The 15,872-nt window shown below is 39.8% G+C and overlaps 1 protein-coding gene across 3 annotated transcripts in view; it reads left to right on the top strand.

Moving 5' to 3' along the window:
- The window catches only part of UBTD2 (ubiquitin domain containing 2), a 144,220-nt gene extending 128,348 nt beyond the window's left edge, over nucleotides 1-15,872 (top strand). For all 3 annotated transcript variants that reach the window (XM_075900251.2, XM_075900250.2, XM_075900252.2), the window contains one exon: nucleotides 6,158-15,872. In XM_075900251.2, coding sequence (XP_075756366.1) covers nucleotides 6,158-6,555 — 398 coding nt within the window. In that variant the 3' untranslated portion in view covers nucleotides 6,556-15,872. The remainder of the gene's footprint in view (nucleotides 1-6,157) is intronic.

The following is a 15,872-nucleotide window of genomic DNA, read 5'->3' as shown; positions in this document are numbered from 1 at the left end:
AGAGCTTATAACACCTTAGATTTCAGCTGCTAGAATTCGTAATTTCTTCGCAGCGGGCAGCCTTAGGGAAAGACTGAAAGGTGCCCCAGTGAATCTGCCACCTGGGAGTGACACAAATCCAAACGCCCAAGCTCTCCCTATATCTGTCCCTTAAGACCAGCTGAAGTTCTTTTAAATTGTGCCTGGTTCTGTTATAGCAACTGAAGGAGTCAGGTTACAGCTTAAACAGTTACAGGTTTATTGAGGAAGCTTATAAATCATATGGTTGCAATGGCTATTGCTCTATTTCTTAACTGCTAGCAAAATATAGATCTTAAAAATGGTTACAAAGAAGATAAAGATAGGAAAACAGAAATAATAGTACCAAGTAACAGCTTAATCTTTAAAAAGCTCTAAGTCTGTGTACACTTAAGACAGAGGACCACATCCAGGTACAATTTTTACCCCCTTCTGTGCCTCTCGACTCCAGCGTGTCAGGCCAGGGCCAGTCCCTCAATTCCTAGGAAAGATGAAAATACGAGGTGGGTGTCCCCATGGAACCTCAGGAGGTCAAAACACCTAACCCAACCAGCAGGTAGAGGGTAGAATGACACTCAAAGTGAGTGTGCTGCTGTACCCATCTTTATACCCGTGGGGTCACGTATTTCTCTTCCTTATCTGTGATTCCATATGGTGCTGGTCTGTCTTTTGTGACACCAGTTCTTACAAGGGAATTGTGAACTTAATTTACACTTGTAAGAGAGAGTTGAGAGGATTAAATTGGAAGTACTGGGCATTCTTTTCTCAGTGGGGGATTCCTCTCCCAGGGACGGCTGTGTGTGTTCGTATCAACATGGGTGCCAGCCGGGCACTTTTTGCAGCCTCGAGCTCAGCTTTATTGCCTTAATCGTTCTCTCCTCATATCCACGTTTTCAGCTTACTCAGAGTCAGAGAAAACTCGCATATCCTGATCTCACATCAAAGCAGATCAAAGCTTAATGGCTATGCTGATTTTCCTTATTGTTCCTTCTCTGCCCTGTATACAGACATCTCAGAGGGCAAGCAAGATTGATGAGAAGGGGGGGCTGTCTGGCTACAACAGGACACTTACCTTGCTGAGTGTATGTCTACACTAGCCCCCTAGTTCTAACTAGGGAGGCTAATGTAGGCGTTCAAAGTTGCAAATCAAACCCGGGATTTAAACATCCCGCGCTTGATTTTCATCTTCCCAGCCGGTCACCATTTTTGAAATTTAAAAATCCAGACTAACTGCCCACATCTACAAACAGCAGGGACCCGGTAGTTCGAATTAAAGCCCTAGTTCAGACTACCTGTTGTTCCTCCTACAAGAAGGTTTAACAGGTAGTTCGAACTAGGGGCTTTAATTCGAACTACCGGGTCCCTGCCTCGTGTAGACGTGGGCAGTTAGTCCGGACTTGTAAATTTCAAAAAATGGCGATCGGCTGGGAAGATGCAAATCAAGCGAGGGATATTTAAATCCAGGGCTTGATTTGCATCTTCGAGCGCCTACATTAGCCTCCCTAGTTCAAACTAGGGGGCTAGTGTAGACATACACTGAGAGAGCTTCTCTTACTTCTGAAATACTGGTTCACCGACAGATGCTACAGATCTTTTTTAAATACTCTTATTACACCCTTAATCTCCCCCTCCTGAAATACAGTATTTTATAAACAAAGAGTCCTGTGGGATCTTAGGGTATGTCTACACTACCCTCCTAGTTCAAACTAGCGGGGTAATGTAGGCATACCGCACTTGCAAATGAAGCCCGGGATTTGAATTTCCCGGGCTTCATTTGCATAAGCGGGGAGCCGCCATTTTTAAAACCCAGCTGGTTCGAACCCCGTGCAGCGCGGCTACACGGGGCTCGAACTAGGTAGTTCGGACTAGGCTTCCTATTCCGAACTACCGGTACACCTCGAGCCTAGTCCGAACTACCTAGTTCGAGCCCCGTGTAGCCGCGCTGCACGGGGTTCGAACCAGCTGGGTTTTAAAAATGGCGGCTCCCCGCTTATGCAAATGAAGCCTGGGAAATTCAAATCCCGGGCTTCATTTGCAAGTGCGGTATGCCTACATTACCCTCCTAGTTCGAACTAGGAGGGTAGTGTAGACATACCCTTAGAGAATAACAGATTTAATAGGGCATAAGTTTTCATCAGATAAGTTGGAGTGAAAATTAGAGGCAGGGTTGTGTATATATATATATATATGAGAACAACAAAAGAAGTTACTTGTCAAGTGTAGGACCAGTGTTAATGAAACTAATCAAATCAGGGTTGATGTCTCATTTGCAGCATTTTATGTGGATATCTGAACATCAAGAGAGGGGAAATTGCCATAGATACTCTTAGATCTAAGTACATAAGCTAGGGATGTTAAATTTCGATTAGTCAGTAAGGGGGGCGCTCACTATCCTGCTGCACCTCTGCCTTTGAAGTGTATAAGAGCTGCCTGCAGCTCTTGTACATTTCAAGGGAAGAGATGCAGCAGGGATGAAGCAGTCCCAACTGCTGTGCCCCTCCCTTTGAAATTAAATGGAATTTCCATCGACTACTCAATTAGTCTATAAGGCGAGGCACTTGCTATCCCACTGCGCTTCTGCCTTTGAAATGTACAAGAGCCAGCTCCCCCCAGCACTGGCTCCTGCTCCCCCCAATCCTTGCTGCCTCTCTTTGATAGAGGCAGCAACGGGGGTAGGGGGGAAGCAACTAGTCAAGTAACTACACAACTACCGATAAGTATATGTTTACATCCCTAATACGAGCATTTAACAAGTATATGAACATTTACCATCTTAGCTAGAGAAACTAGTTTTCTTTGTCCAAAGCCTAGTCGTTTCATAAATCTCTACGTACATTAGATGCTTGAGTGGGATTAGAACCACACTGATATTGTGGATTTTAGTTGAATAACTCTGGTTTTTTTACATGAACAGACTGAAAGTTCCTTGGAACAGGGACCCAAACAGTCTTCCATTCTACATAATGCCAAGTATTTTTGGCACTTAGCAAATGAACAATCATGTTAAACACATAACACCAGGGGTTCTCAAACTTTCTGATACCACGACCCCTTAAAATGCTAAATAAATTTGTGTGACACACACACCCCTCACTGCTCTGGGTCGCTTCCTCCCCCCTTCTCACCAGACCCCCTGCCTGCTAGGGTTCCTTCAAGGCGTTTGCGGACCTCAACGCCCTTCCCCCCCGCTGGCTCCTTCCCCTCATCTCTTTCTCCTCCGTGCCTCTTTTCCGCTCCTTGTCCCTTTGGTGTTTGTTCTTTCTTTCTCCTCTCCTCTGACCCTCGTGCCCTTATTTACCTCCAGGCATCCCCGACCCAATCCCCCAGTCCGCTGCCTGAGGGACCCCGCCCTCTCCCAGCTGGGGAAGCATTCTGTCGCCTGGCAACCGTGCCCTGGCCGGCCCCTCGCACGTCCGCTCCTGCACCGGCCTCACTCTCCCGCCGCCTTGCCGCCTCCTGCAGCTGAGCCGCGCTACTGGAGTCCCATGGCCCTGGCCATGCTGCACGGCTTGCCGGCAGCTGCCTTCCGCCGCCCTGCCGCTCTTTGCAGCCCCGGGGGAAAGGGTTTGCAAATGAAAAACCTAATCCAGCTGCGACCCCCCTCTAAGTTGCTTGCGACCCCTCTGGGGGTCGCGACCCACAGTTTGAGAAACTCTGCATAACACTGTTAAGTGTATTGTGTGACATGAGCTTCCATCCAATTACAATCAACTTTGTCAGAGGATACTTCATCTGTTCTACTTTCATTTTGATTTGTTTCTAGTTAAATCCCAGGCAATGTCTATGCTACAACCTTTGTCAGCATAGGATATGTCACTCAGGAGTGTGAATAAACCCTTGAGTGACATGAGTTACATTGTCCTTTTCATATGTGTTCATTTTTTTAATTGTATCCTTTGGTATATATGGTTGTGACTATTTTCTTCCACTATTTGATCTGAGGAAGTGGGTCTGGCCCACGAAAGCTCATCATCTAATAAACCATCTTGTTAGTCTTTAAAGTGCTACATAGTCCTGTATTTTGTTATTGATTTAAGCATTAGTGTATATATCATTGTCAGTGGAAGAGCTTCTCCACTTCTAGTGAAGGATTTCAAGTTTTCGAGACAGGGCTCCAAATAAATTATTTCATACTTCTAGTTTATCTTAAGCTTTTCCAAGTCCTGTCATGAGACTCTGCATTTTTTCAGTGGCAAGATGGCAACTTTAGTTAACCCATTCAAATAGTTTTGTGCATATTCCAAAAAAGCCTGATTCAAGTTAGCTGTAGTTAGTTTTTACATTGTTTACTTGATTATGATTAAGCAGTCTCCTGTTTATTGCATATAATTTGGCACTGGTGTTGGATCAGATGAGCAAGGAATATGGATCATGAAGAAATCCCTTGGCAAACATATCCTAGTGATATGTTGTTATTGTATTTCGTGTTAACCCCTTGAGAGCCCTGCGCTGCCACAGCCTAAGGAGCTTTCTTTTAGGGAAAATATGCATTTTTATAAATAGTGTATAGTTTAGCTTCATTGGAATCAACAAATGCTAGATCTATTTGGTTGTGTGTAGCAAATCACTCAAATGTACTGTTCACAGGAAGAAATAATCTATCATTGTTGGATATTTGCTATACTAATTAGGTAATAAAAATAAATGTGTACTGTTTAAAAAAAGGCAAAAATATTTGAGCTGTGAGAATGAAGTTGTTTCTCCTGTCATACTTTTATATAAAGCATCCAGAGAGCTACAGATTAAGTGCCAGTTAGTCCTGCTTGGTTTAGTATAGGATGCACAACATTAGAATGGGTAGTAGAGCCTTTTATCTTCCATCATGTAGTGGAACAGGACTTTTAAACATTGTGGGGACATACTTGAGTAATATTTGAGTTTAGTACAATTTCTCTTGATTCCTAGAAGTGCACCATTTCTCATAGAAGTTTGTCTACTCAGAACATTCTTTCATGTTTTGTTTGCTTTTTAAAAACTTACTCTGCTGTTGGAAAGCCATATTCCTCTGGATGTGTTATGAAACCCACAGTATGAGTGGTACTTGTTTCACAAATAGAGATGAAAGTCCTCAAATATGACAGCTTTTGGGACTTTTGTAGTTTAATCAATGTTCCTTGTGTGTTTCATTTATGTTGGTGAGGAATGAGCTAAAAATGTCTTTAACAAAACAGAATCTTTAAAAAGAATATGTAGGTTTCGGTTTCAAAGAAAGTAATCCTCAGCATCAGATGTGACTGTTAGAATGAAAGAACTATGCAATATGTCCCCAAGTTTTAATTTCATGTTGTAGTAATTTTTGCTGATCAACAAAACAGCAGTGTCTGAGAGAACTCACTGTCAGCATGAAATAAGCCTCCAACTAGAAAAGGCCTTAATTTCTAATGGGGAACATTTGGGGTGTTGTGTGCAGAACTGCAGAGTCAAAGAGTTTTTAACATATTCTGAAGTGCAGGGATTTGGCTCATCTTCAAACATTTGTAACTACAAAAAGATGGATAATCTTTCAAGTGTATTTGCCCCATCTAGGGGCAAGAATGAGAAAATTCATTACAAAAAGGTAAATGCAAGAGGATGTAGCCGCATTTCCAAGGTATGCAAATGTATGGTTTTTAACTTCACTGACAGAGGATTTCTGCTCCAGTTTAGGAAATCAAAGGTTGATTTCTACTGCATCTCATTTTCCTACTTAACTGCATAAATGTGGTATGTGGCATAGATAGTCAGGCTTGAATTCTGGCTTTCTTTTACTTGAATTGAAAACTTTATTGCTAAGAATATAGCTCTGCCAGTTTCCTAGTGTAATTCTTGAAAGTCTCCTGGTGAGAAGTGTGTCTTACAGTGTACACACTGTGATTCTTATTAATAGCTTTGTAAATGTAGTTATAATTTGAGTTGTCTGTTGAATGTATTTTCTGTTCTTATTGTAGTGGACACCACCCAGTGACTTGGGAGAAAAAGGATTTTAACTTTCAGGCTTATAGTAAAGTAAACCTCTACTCAAAATTTTGTCATTTTAATCACATGCATATAATGCTGTCTGCCATTTTTCTAACAGGAATAAATATTTAAAGACGTTGCCACTAGTTTGATTTCAGTGTAAAATGCATTTATTTATACTATTTTTTCCTGTCTCCCAAAGGTGCTCTTACAGAGTGCTATGATGAACTGGGCAACAGGTACCAGCTTCCAGTTTACTGCCTGGCCCCACCTATCAATATGATAGAGGAAAAGGGAGACCTGGAGACTCTAGATATTCCTGATCCACCACCCAATTCTGGGCATGAATGCCAGCTTCGCTTGCGCCTCTCAACTGGCAAAGACCTCAAACTTATGGTCCGCAGTATGGACACAGTATATCACATGAAGAGGCGATTGTATACAGTGGAAGGAGTCGAGCCCAGCAGCCAGCGCTGGTTCTTCTCGGGCAGGCCACTCGCAGACAAAATGAAACTGGAGGAGCTGAAAATCCCGAAGGATTATGTAGTGCAAGTCATTGTGAGCCAGCCCTTAGCAAATCCAACTCCAGTGGAAAACTGATTCTGCTTGCTTATGGATTCTCCATTCCTCCTCCTCTATCACATCGGATTATTTTCACTGCTCTTATTTTTTCTGATAATTGATTGGCTCCAAGAAATGACTAGCAAAAATTCCATCTGTGATGGAGATCTGCAGAAACAAAACACAAATGTAAGATGACCCTTGGGATTTGCCCAATCTGATGTTTCTTAATATCACAAAAAGAAACACATGGCAAAGTCAATGAAAGTTGTGTGTAAGGCAGAAGTCTGTCATTTAAACAATGACATCCTGTTATGATGCTTAGAACTGTAGGTGGAGTATTGATCCATGAAGAAAGCACTTTAAAAAAAAAAGAGAAAAAAAATAAACCAAATTATAGTACTTCATGAAATCGGCACCACTTACAGTTCAAGACATGTAGCTGCTCTGGTAGATCCACCTTGCTAGGTACCTATGATGATTGTTTTGGTTTAATTCATGTGCTGTATCAGATTACTCCTGTGGTATAGTGAATCTTATCCAGAGAGAGATGGACTGAATTCATCCAGAGAGATGGACTGAAGATCAGATTTTGTAGTGTTCTATCAATGCTGTGTTCCATCCCAAATGTGGCTCAGTGTTCAGACCAACCTGTTTTAACACATTCCAAGATGGTGATAAATGGGCTTGTACCATTTTGAGGCTTCAGTGTTTGGTAAATACTGCCTTTGGGAGCATTAGGCAATAATTTAGGAAATCTGTACACATTTTAAAAAATCATTTATGTACTGTACTGTAAAGTTACTTGCTACAATGTTGACTTTTGCTGCCGTTTTCTCTGTCATTGGCACCTGAGTATGTGCCTACTAAAATACTGTACCCATCTTGACCTGTAAAACAGACTATTAACAAAAGTCTAGCTAATTACAAGAGGGACACTGATACAGGAATAAAAAACAAACGCACAACATTTATCAGTTGACCTTGCTATACCAGCCTACAATATTTCCACATACTCAGTTACACCCAAGTATGATTGAATGCAATTTTCCCCTTGCTGAATTCTCCAAGGGTGCACGCGATGGAAAATCATAGAAAGTAGACTATAAATCACACTACGTTCAGTTGTTCAGGACCTCTGTTTCCATTCATAGGGACATTTCATGAATCTGTGTTGGAGGACTTGGTCGCTTTCAACACATTCACTGTAATGCATCTGGAGCTTAGGATATAGTCATCAGGTTTAATATCTGACACTTTCCCTTCAGAATATAAAAGGGTCCTTTTTTCTGGAAACAGCCACTTCTGTTGCAGTGTCTTTTGGTAGTTTTTCACCTAACAAAAGAATTAATGGGGTAATGTTGAAAAAAGTAGTATAATTGAGGAGTTACGGCCATGTTAAAAGAAACTGATCTAGTTCCTTTGGCTGCTCAGGATCTCTTGGAGTCCGGGGTATAGGGTATATCCATCTCCGAAGCTATGTCCCTCATTCCTATTATAAACACATTTGATTTTAGTTTTTCAGTCCTCATGCACTCAAATTATGCATTTCCTACCAAACCCCTGGTTTTGCCTATTCAGACATGGCTCATTGTATTGCTTTCTACCATATCTAAATCTAAAATTGCCCAGAATGACTTTTATTCCACTGATAGTGGAGTCACTATTGTAGCAGGGACACTTTCAAACTTGAGTGAAGAGAGCTACTTTAATTCTGTACAACTTAGTGGGGAGGGTTGTTTACTTTATGAATATCAGTATAAAATTGGAACTAGCACAGTTCATTTGAAATTCCCAGCTCACGAGGCTTTCCATATCACTCTAACCTTTTTAATCTGTTTGCTGGCTAGGTGGCACACTTGGTTTAGTACACTACTCTTTCATTTTTGGAAGTTCATATTTGATACCAAATCATGCAGGAGCTTTACTTTTATCATTGTCCCCATGTTGCATGCCACAAAACTACAGTGCTCCTTGGCACAACTCGCTGTCAGATCTACTCAAGGTAGGCTGACACCTAGTAAAATAATAAGTGCAATAACAGGTTTGTATATATGGTGGAAGCCATATTATTTAGTTCCTCATTTTTGCAAGCATCAAATGGACTTCTACATTGTTCTGTTAAAAAGGGCAAAATTTTTGCTTAATCCCTGACTTGCATAGAGCCTTTGGATTTTTTCATAAAGGGTGTTACATTTGCAAAAATCAGAATTTTAAAGACAAAATCCAGCTAATGTGCAGTGATTCTTTTGCATCTTCAAGGGGAAAATAATACTGGATTTCTGCACTACCACCTTAAACATCTCATGGATTTTCACTGTTCAAATGGTGCCTGGTAAGACTAGATTGTTTTGTTTTATAAAATAAATGTTATACTTTATCTAAGCAACACATAGTCATTTCATACCTGGAGCAGCATGTCATGTTAAACTTATACATTTTTGTTTTAAACTGTGTTTATGATGGGGTTGCTCTAGAATCAATTCTGGAAAAGTGTTTGTGGGAGGAGCGGGGAGTTACAGCTGTAAAGAAACAAAGCTGTAAACAAAGAAACAAAGTACGATACATGAGTTTGTATCTCTCAATATCCTTTTATAGAATACCTTTCCAGAGCTCATTTGAGGTGTTTTATTAAATATTTTTTATATTATAGGTTTCTGACAAATAACTGAAATGAATTTTCAGACCTACTTTGAAAAAGCATCACCTGTAGTATGCTATACTGTAACATGTAACAGGTTTATGTCAAGCATTTTGATGGAGAGAGAAGGCTATCTAAAGGATTTTGAATTGACCCATCATGCACATAGGGGTGAGCATTGCTGGATTTGATCACCCATGGGGCCGTTGAATAGAAAACATACTTGCCTTCCTCTCTCCCTTCCTGTAAGCACAAATCTCAAAATTAAGCAATCAATTTTTTTAAAGGTGAAAGTGATCCCCATCTTGATAAACTGATAACTTTATTTTTTGAATATAGAATATATAATTGGAAACAAAAAAAATCATAAGATCCATATTAATGAAGAATAATGCTTCTAACAAGGAGGTCATTTCTGAAAATACGCATGTCTGTGTTCATGCTGATGAATGTATGGTAAGTGGCTATATGCATTCAATGAACACTCTTTTCCCATTTATCTATAAACGACCATGTTTTGTTTTCTTTCAAGATCCCCAGCTATAAAAACAGAAATGAACAGGACAACGATCTACCGCAAACAAACTTACACCATTTCCACAGGACTCAATGGGAATTCTGTGCTTGCATCCCAAAGCAAAGTCAGGGCTAATGTGTAGCATTAGGATAAAGGCATAAGATACCTTTCTGGGGCAAGAAGAAGGAAAAGCAGAACTTTGTGGGTTGATTTGGATTTGCAAAGTCTGACTAGAGAATGCAGCTTCATGGCCATGCTATCCTCCCCTCGCAATTGCAGTAAAAAAGTCCAGTAAGACGCAGGGCTGAGTTACTGATGGCCACAAACTCTAAGCAATTTTTGTTCATCTCTGAAGGAAAGAAGCATGAGCCCATGCTGTTCTATGCTTTTTTATTTGAAAATGTGTACTCAGATTCAGTATGGCCTTTGTGCTACGGACAAGTTTCCAATGTAGCGTTCATTGTCTTATAGATTGGCCACCGCATCACTATGCAGTATCTTCAGACAGGAGTGTACTATTTGGGAGTATTTTGATAATGTATACACAAAAGGTCACATAATCAAGTGAGGCGTAATAGGGTAAACTTTTCATTAGCTCCATAGACCTTGTGTGTGTCACTCTTAATTAGCTATGGCCAAGAAGTGATGTTAGTAGAATATATTTTTACTTTCTTATGTCAGTGACATGTCTCTTTAACGCAGAGCTGCGAAGACTTTTATGCTTGTTATTGTAAAGGTGTCCCTGATACCTGACCCAGAAGTAAGGGACTGGCTAAAGTCTACACTCTAAAAACAGCTTTAATGGCAGAGAATCCGCAACACTACTATAGTCTGGGGAAAATTACCAGAAATGAGAAATATTGGATGTGTATTACTAACTGTTACAAAGTCAGGGTTAGATTATCCATTAGGCACAATGCCTAGGGCCTACAAAAAGGTAAGAGCCTAAAAGAATTCATAATTAACTCGAAAATAAGAAAACTGCTAAATCAAACTTAAAATGTTCTATCTTTAGTCAACAAACAGCATACAAAGAAGTGCAAAGTTATACCTGATGAGTCAAAGCACCCTCACAGTATGTGCAATGCTTTGGGTTACCCACTGTGATGCTTTGGGGTTCAAGCTAGCCCCAAAAGAGGTGTTGTAACTGCCTGCCCTGAAGCTCTGGGTCTCTCAAATGCTCTGCTGCTGTGGCTCATAGCCCTGACACCAAGATCTGGCAGCAAGCATCCAGGTCATATGCCCTGTCTTCTTCTGCCTAGTTACTTTTTTCAGGGTGACCCCAACATCCTTCCAGTGCCAGATTTCTTCAAAACAGTCTGCCCTGTAGCGTCCAGCCTTCTTTTTTGAACACTTGCAGAAGTTAGGTGTTCTTTTAAAGAGACAATACACTGCAGCTGATTTACATAACTGGGGTTGGCAAATGTTCCACTTTAGTCAAAGTGCTGAGTTGGCCTATGGTAAAAGTAAAACAGTGGGTTTTTTTGTTTGTTTGTTTTTTTAACAAAAGGTCATAGGTGTAAATGATATCAAATAAAAAGAATGGAGATACAAATGGAGATACAAATGGTCAACAAAAGTAAAACAATGCTTCTAAGATGAAAATTTACATTAATCAGCTAAAGCTCTTGTTCAAGATGGTTTTACTATTTACAGCAACTTCTCCAATGTGACTTACTGTTCCAGCCAGGATCCGCTCTTACAGAATCAAAGTGCTGGTTTTATTGGTCCTTAAGAGAGAGAAAGATTTTGGGTTCTCTCCCCTTTCTTTTTATACTCCAGTAATCCTTTGAAATGCATTCTTTGAGAAGTGAACCCAAACAAAGCATCTCTGTTGCTGGGGGATAGATGCTCTGCTGTTTTCCCAACATTCACCTACCCTGTCTCAAGGGGGGGGAAGGCTTCCTGTTGCAGTCTCCATTCTTGTTATGATTAAGTGATCGCCTGTCCCCACTTGCTCTCCCGATGGCTTTGTTCACCTTGCATGTAAACGTGCCTTTCTTGATCTTTGATCACGCCTTCTTATTTTAGAATGAAGTACCATGAATTGCTTACATGGTACGTCACTTTCAAGAGCAAAAATTAAAGTGGGCAATATGAGGCATATACTCAATAGGGCATTACTCCCTTATATTGTGTATAGATAATCTAATTTAAAGGCCTACAATTATGAGAGTGCCTAGGCCCCTGTGAAGATCTTAATTCGGCCCAGCGTACAAAGTATTTTCTTTTACAAAAGGAACAAGTGGTCACACTTTCTTGTTGTATGTAACTTTGAATTATGTTTCTACTATGTTAGATCTTTGTCCATTATATTTTGTTAATGTCATCTACAGAAAACCCTATTTGAGACAGTAAAATTACAAAAACAATTCAACTTCCTACTTAAAACCAGAAATCTCTACTTTTCTGCATCTGGGAAATATTTGGAAAACTAAGTGATATTAGAGTGCTGTGTAATTTTTTTTCATAGTGATTGGGTGGCTAAAGGTACTGTGTAAAAATAAACCACCTCCCTTTGCCTTTCTCAAAGTTGCATCCGTTGATTTAGTATGGGAGAAAAAGCAAATACTGATGTGACAAAACAAGTCAGTTTACATCATAATGTTCAATTAAATTAATGACCTATTAATGATATAATATCACTAATATCTGATATGCTTCTGCATATATATGCATTGTTAATAAAAATGCATTTGTTTGATGCAACGGTGGGTTGCTTTTTAACAATGGAATTTTGAAAGCCTTTTAGCTGCATAGAAACATAGAATTGGATGGGACCTCGGAGGTCATAGAGTCCAGTCCCCTGCCCTCACGGCAGGACCAAGCACTGTCTAGATCATCCCTGATAGGTGTCTGTCTAACCTGCTCTTAAATATCGCCAGTAATGGAGATTCCACAACCCCTCTGGGTAAAATTAGTCCGGTGTTTAACCACTCTGACAGGAAGTTTTTCCTAATGTCCAACCTAAACCTCCCTTGCTGCAATTTAAGTCCATTGCTTCTTGACCTAACATTGGAGATCAGGGAGAACAATTTTTCTCCCTTCTCCTTGTAACACCCTTTTAGATACTTGACAACTGCTATCATGTTCCCTCTGAGTCTTCTCTTTTCTAAACTAAACAAGTCCCCAGATCTTTCAGTATTCCCTCATAGGTCATGTTTATAGACCTTTAATCATTTTTGTTGCTCTTCTCTGAACCTTCTCCAATTTCTCCGCATCTTTCTTGAAACGTGCCTGGAACCTGACACACAGACCAATTAAGGCCTAATCAGTGCAGAGTAGAGCGGAAGAATGACTTCTCGTGTCCTGCTCACAACACTCCTGTTAATGCATCCCAGAATCATATGTGCTTTTTTTTTTTTTTTTGCAAGTGTCACACTGTTGACTCATATTTAGCTTGTGGTCCACTATGACCCTCTAAATCCCTTTCAGCAGTTCTCCTTCCTAGACAGTCACTTCCGATTCTGTATGTGTGAAATTAATTGTTCCTTCCTAAGTGGAGTACTTTGCTTTTGTCCTTATTAAACTTCATCCTATTTACCTCAGACTATTTATCTCTAGTTTGTTCAGATCATTTTGAATTATGACCCTGTCCTCCAAAGCAGTTGCAACCCCTCCCAGTTTGGTATCATCTGCAAACTTAATAAGCATACTCTCTATGCCATCATCTAAATCATTGATGAAGATATTGAACAGAACCAGTCCCAAAATAGGCCCTGTAGAACCCCACTTGTTATGCCCTTCTAGCATGATTGTGAACCGTTAATAACCATTCGCTGAGAAACACTACCCAGCCAGTTATGCACCCACCTTATAGTAGCCCCATGTAGGCTGCATTTCCCTAATTAATTGATAAGAAGGTCATGCGAGACCATATCAAATGCCTTACTAAAGTCTAGTATGCCTGCTTGTTGTCAAATTAAATGAGTGTTATAAATGTGTCCATCATTCTATTCATTGATGCAAATCCTAAAGTTACATTTATGAATCTTGATTTATATTGTGCAGAATCTTTCATACATCATTGTAAATATATAGTTAAAGACCCTACATCTTATGCAGAGAAGATGTTTACATTTTTAATCTTTTATAAAGAACATAACTCTTTTTCAAATGTCCTCTTCACTTTATAGATGCATGTCAAGTGTTTAAAATGGAAATAATTTCCATTCACGAAAAAAGTTTCCTTTGTTTTCCACTGACACTGACTGCAGGCCTGCTTGTGAATGTTGGACATCAGACATTCTTTTGGAATAGATTGTGTGCAAGCTCGTCGCCAGTGGCAAGGAAAACCACTGCCCCAGGGCCTGGGGCTTGCCACCACCAATATTGCGACAGCAGTAGCACCTGGAGCCCCACATGGTGCACTCCTGATGGTTCAGGGTTAGGGGGAGAGGAAGAGGGGACATGGTCAGGAAGGTGCTACTGAATGGGCTCCCCAGTCCATCCCTTTCTGCCCAAGGTCCCCATCCTCCCCCTACCCGATAGTGTGTTCTTAAAAGGGAGGTCTAAAGAACTTGCTTTCAGAAACAGAGTGAATTCCATGCACTTGGCAAACGTTTTAAAAAAGGAAGAAATCCATTTCGGGCCAAATCAGTACCCCATAAAACTTCATGTCCTCGGAAGTCCAATGAGTTAAAACAAACAATCTCTTCAATAACGTTGCTTCTCTTTTGTCCCAGAATAGATGATATCGTACTGTTGCATTTGCAATTACAACATTCAGTCCATACAAATCCATCTGTTTAAAACCGTTTCATTTTCATAAAGCATTTTTAGTTGCTTCTTTCTGCATATGGCTCTTCTCCTTTGACATTTCATCATTTTCAACAAATATTCCCTAGTGGTATGGATGCCACTTCCTGCTCACAGGACATGGTGTACCATCCATGATAACTCTAGGGCTATAGTTCTCCTTCCAAAGGAGAAACATAGTAGTGCTTATGTCACTTAGCTTACAAAAGTCAAATAGTTTGAAGACAGGGTTTTTTAATCAGCTGAGCTTCTTACTGTGGACTTTGAAACTCTTACTAAATATAGCCACTGGACTATCCATGACAAAATGTGTTCCTGTACTTTTGAGCAGGACCTTTTGTTAGGTATCTATCCAATGGAATGCTGTATTTGTACATTTAAACACGAAGACCAATGAATCAGAACCATGTGGCAAACTGGTAACTTAAAATCCTGACTCTTGCCTTAAATTGTGTTCACCTGGAACTCTATAAAATCAAGTTTTGTTAACTTTAATTCTGTTTTTTCCCCCCCTGGCAATTTGAATCTAGCCAAAGACTGGGGACAATTTAAGCAAATTTAAAACAAATAAAATCTCAGTTGATTAAAGTAATCAACTTTTGTTGTTGTTTTTTTCATATCAAAGATCCTATTTGTGCCTCTCTTCTCCAAGTCCGGGGAATGTCTAGAAAATGGAGATGGCTTTGAGCAATGAGTGCAATAGTCTGCACTAGTTAGTCGGAAGAATGTAAGACACTTCATTTTCATGTCTTATGTGCAAGGGACTTGGATTTATGTTCTCTTTGCCTCATGGTAGTGACTTCCAAAGATGGCTGGTACCATCAAATTTGTACTTCTTGAAATATCTTCACTTTTATGGTAAATCTTTTTTATGCCGTTTGTGTGCCATGTATCAAAGAAATAGTCATATTATGTAGGATGAGGTGCTAGATAATTTGGTTCTGATGCAGACAAATATGATTCCAACAGCTATTGAGAGAAGGATGAGGAGATTACAGTCATGTGACTTTCTCCCCTGTTCACCCTGTAACTTTTATAAAATTAAATCTTTTAGAACTGAACATACCAGTTGTGTGAAACTATGCTATTTCCTCCCTGGCTTGTTCAATCCAAATAATTAATTCTTGGCCTATCTGGAGATGCTGTGAACATTGGGTTCCATTAAGATGCATTGTATATTTTTATGTTGTACCTCTGTTATTTGATTGACATTGCAGTAGTGTGCACACATTTTTTAATCAATTGCAAAGCACAAGTAGGTTGTCTTTAAACTTAAATTATGTGAATTTTTTACATAGTTAGACATCTATAACATTGAAAGCAAAATGTCATAAATTTATATGAGTCAAACTTCTGTACAAAACTTCTTGTATTAAAAAAGCAAAAAAAAACAATTTCTTTTTTCTGGATTTAAAAATAAAATTAATACTGGAAACATCA

The sequence above is a fragment of the Pelodiscus sinensis genome, chromosome 16, assembly GCF_052426305.1.
Source record: "Pelodiscus sinensis isolate ZL-2025 chromosome 16, ASM5242630v1, whole genome shotgun sequence".
Classification (NCBI taxonomy): Eukaryota; Metazoa; Chordata; order Testudines; family Trionychidae; genus Pelodiscus; species Pelodiscus sinensis.
This window is presented reverse-complemented; position numbering and strand designations above follow the sequence as displayed.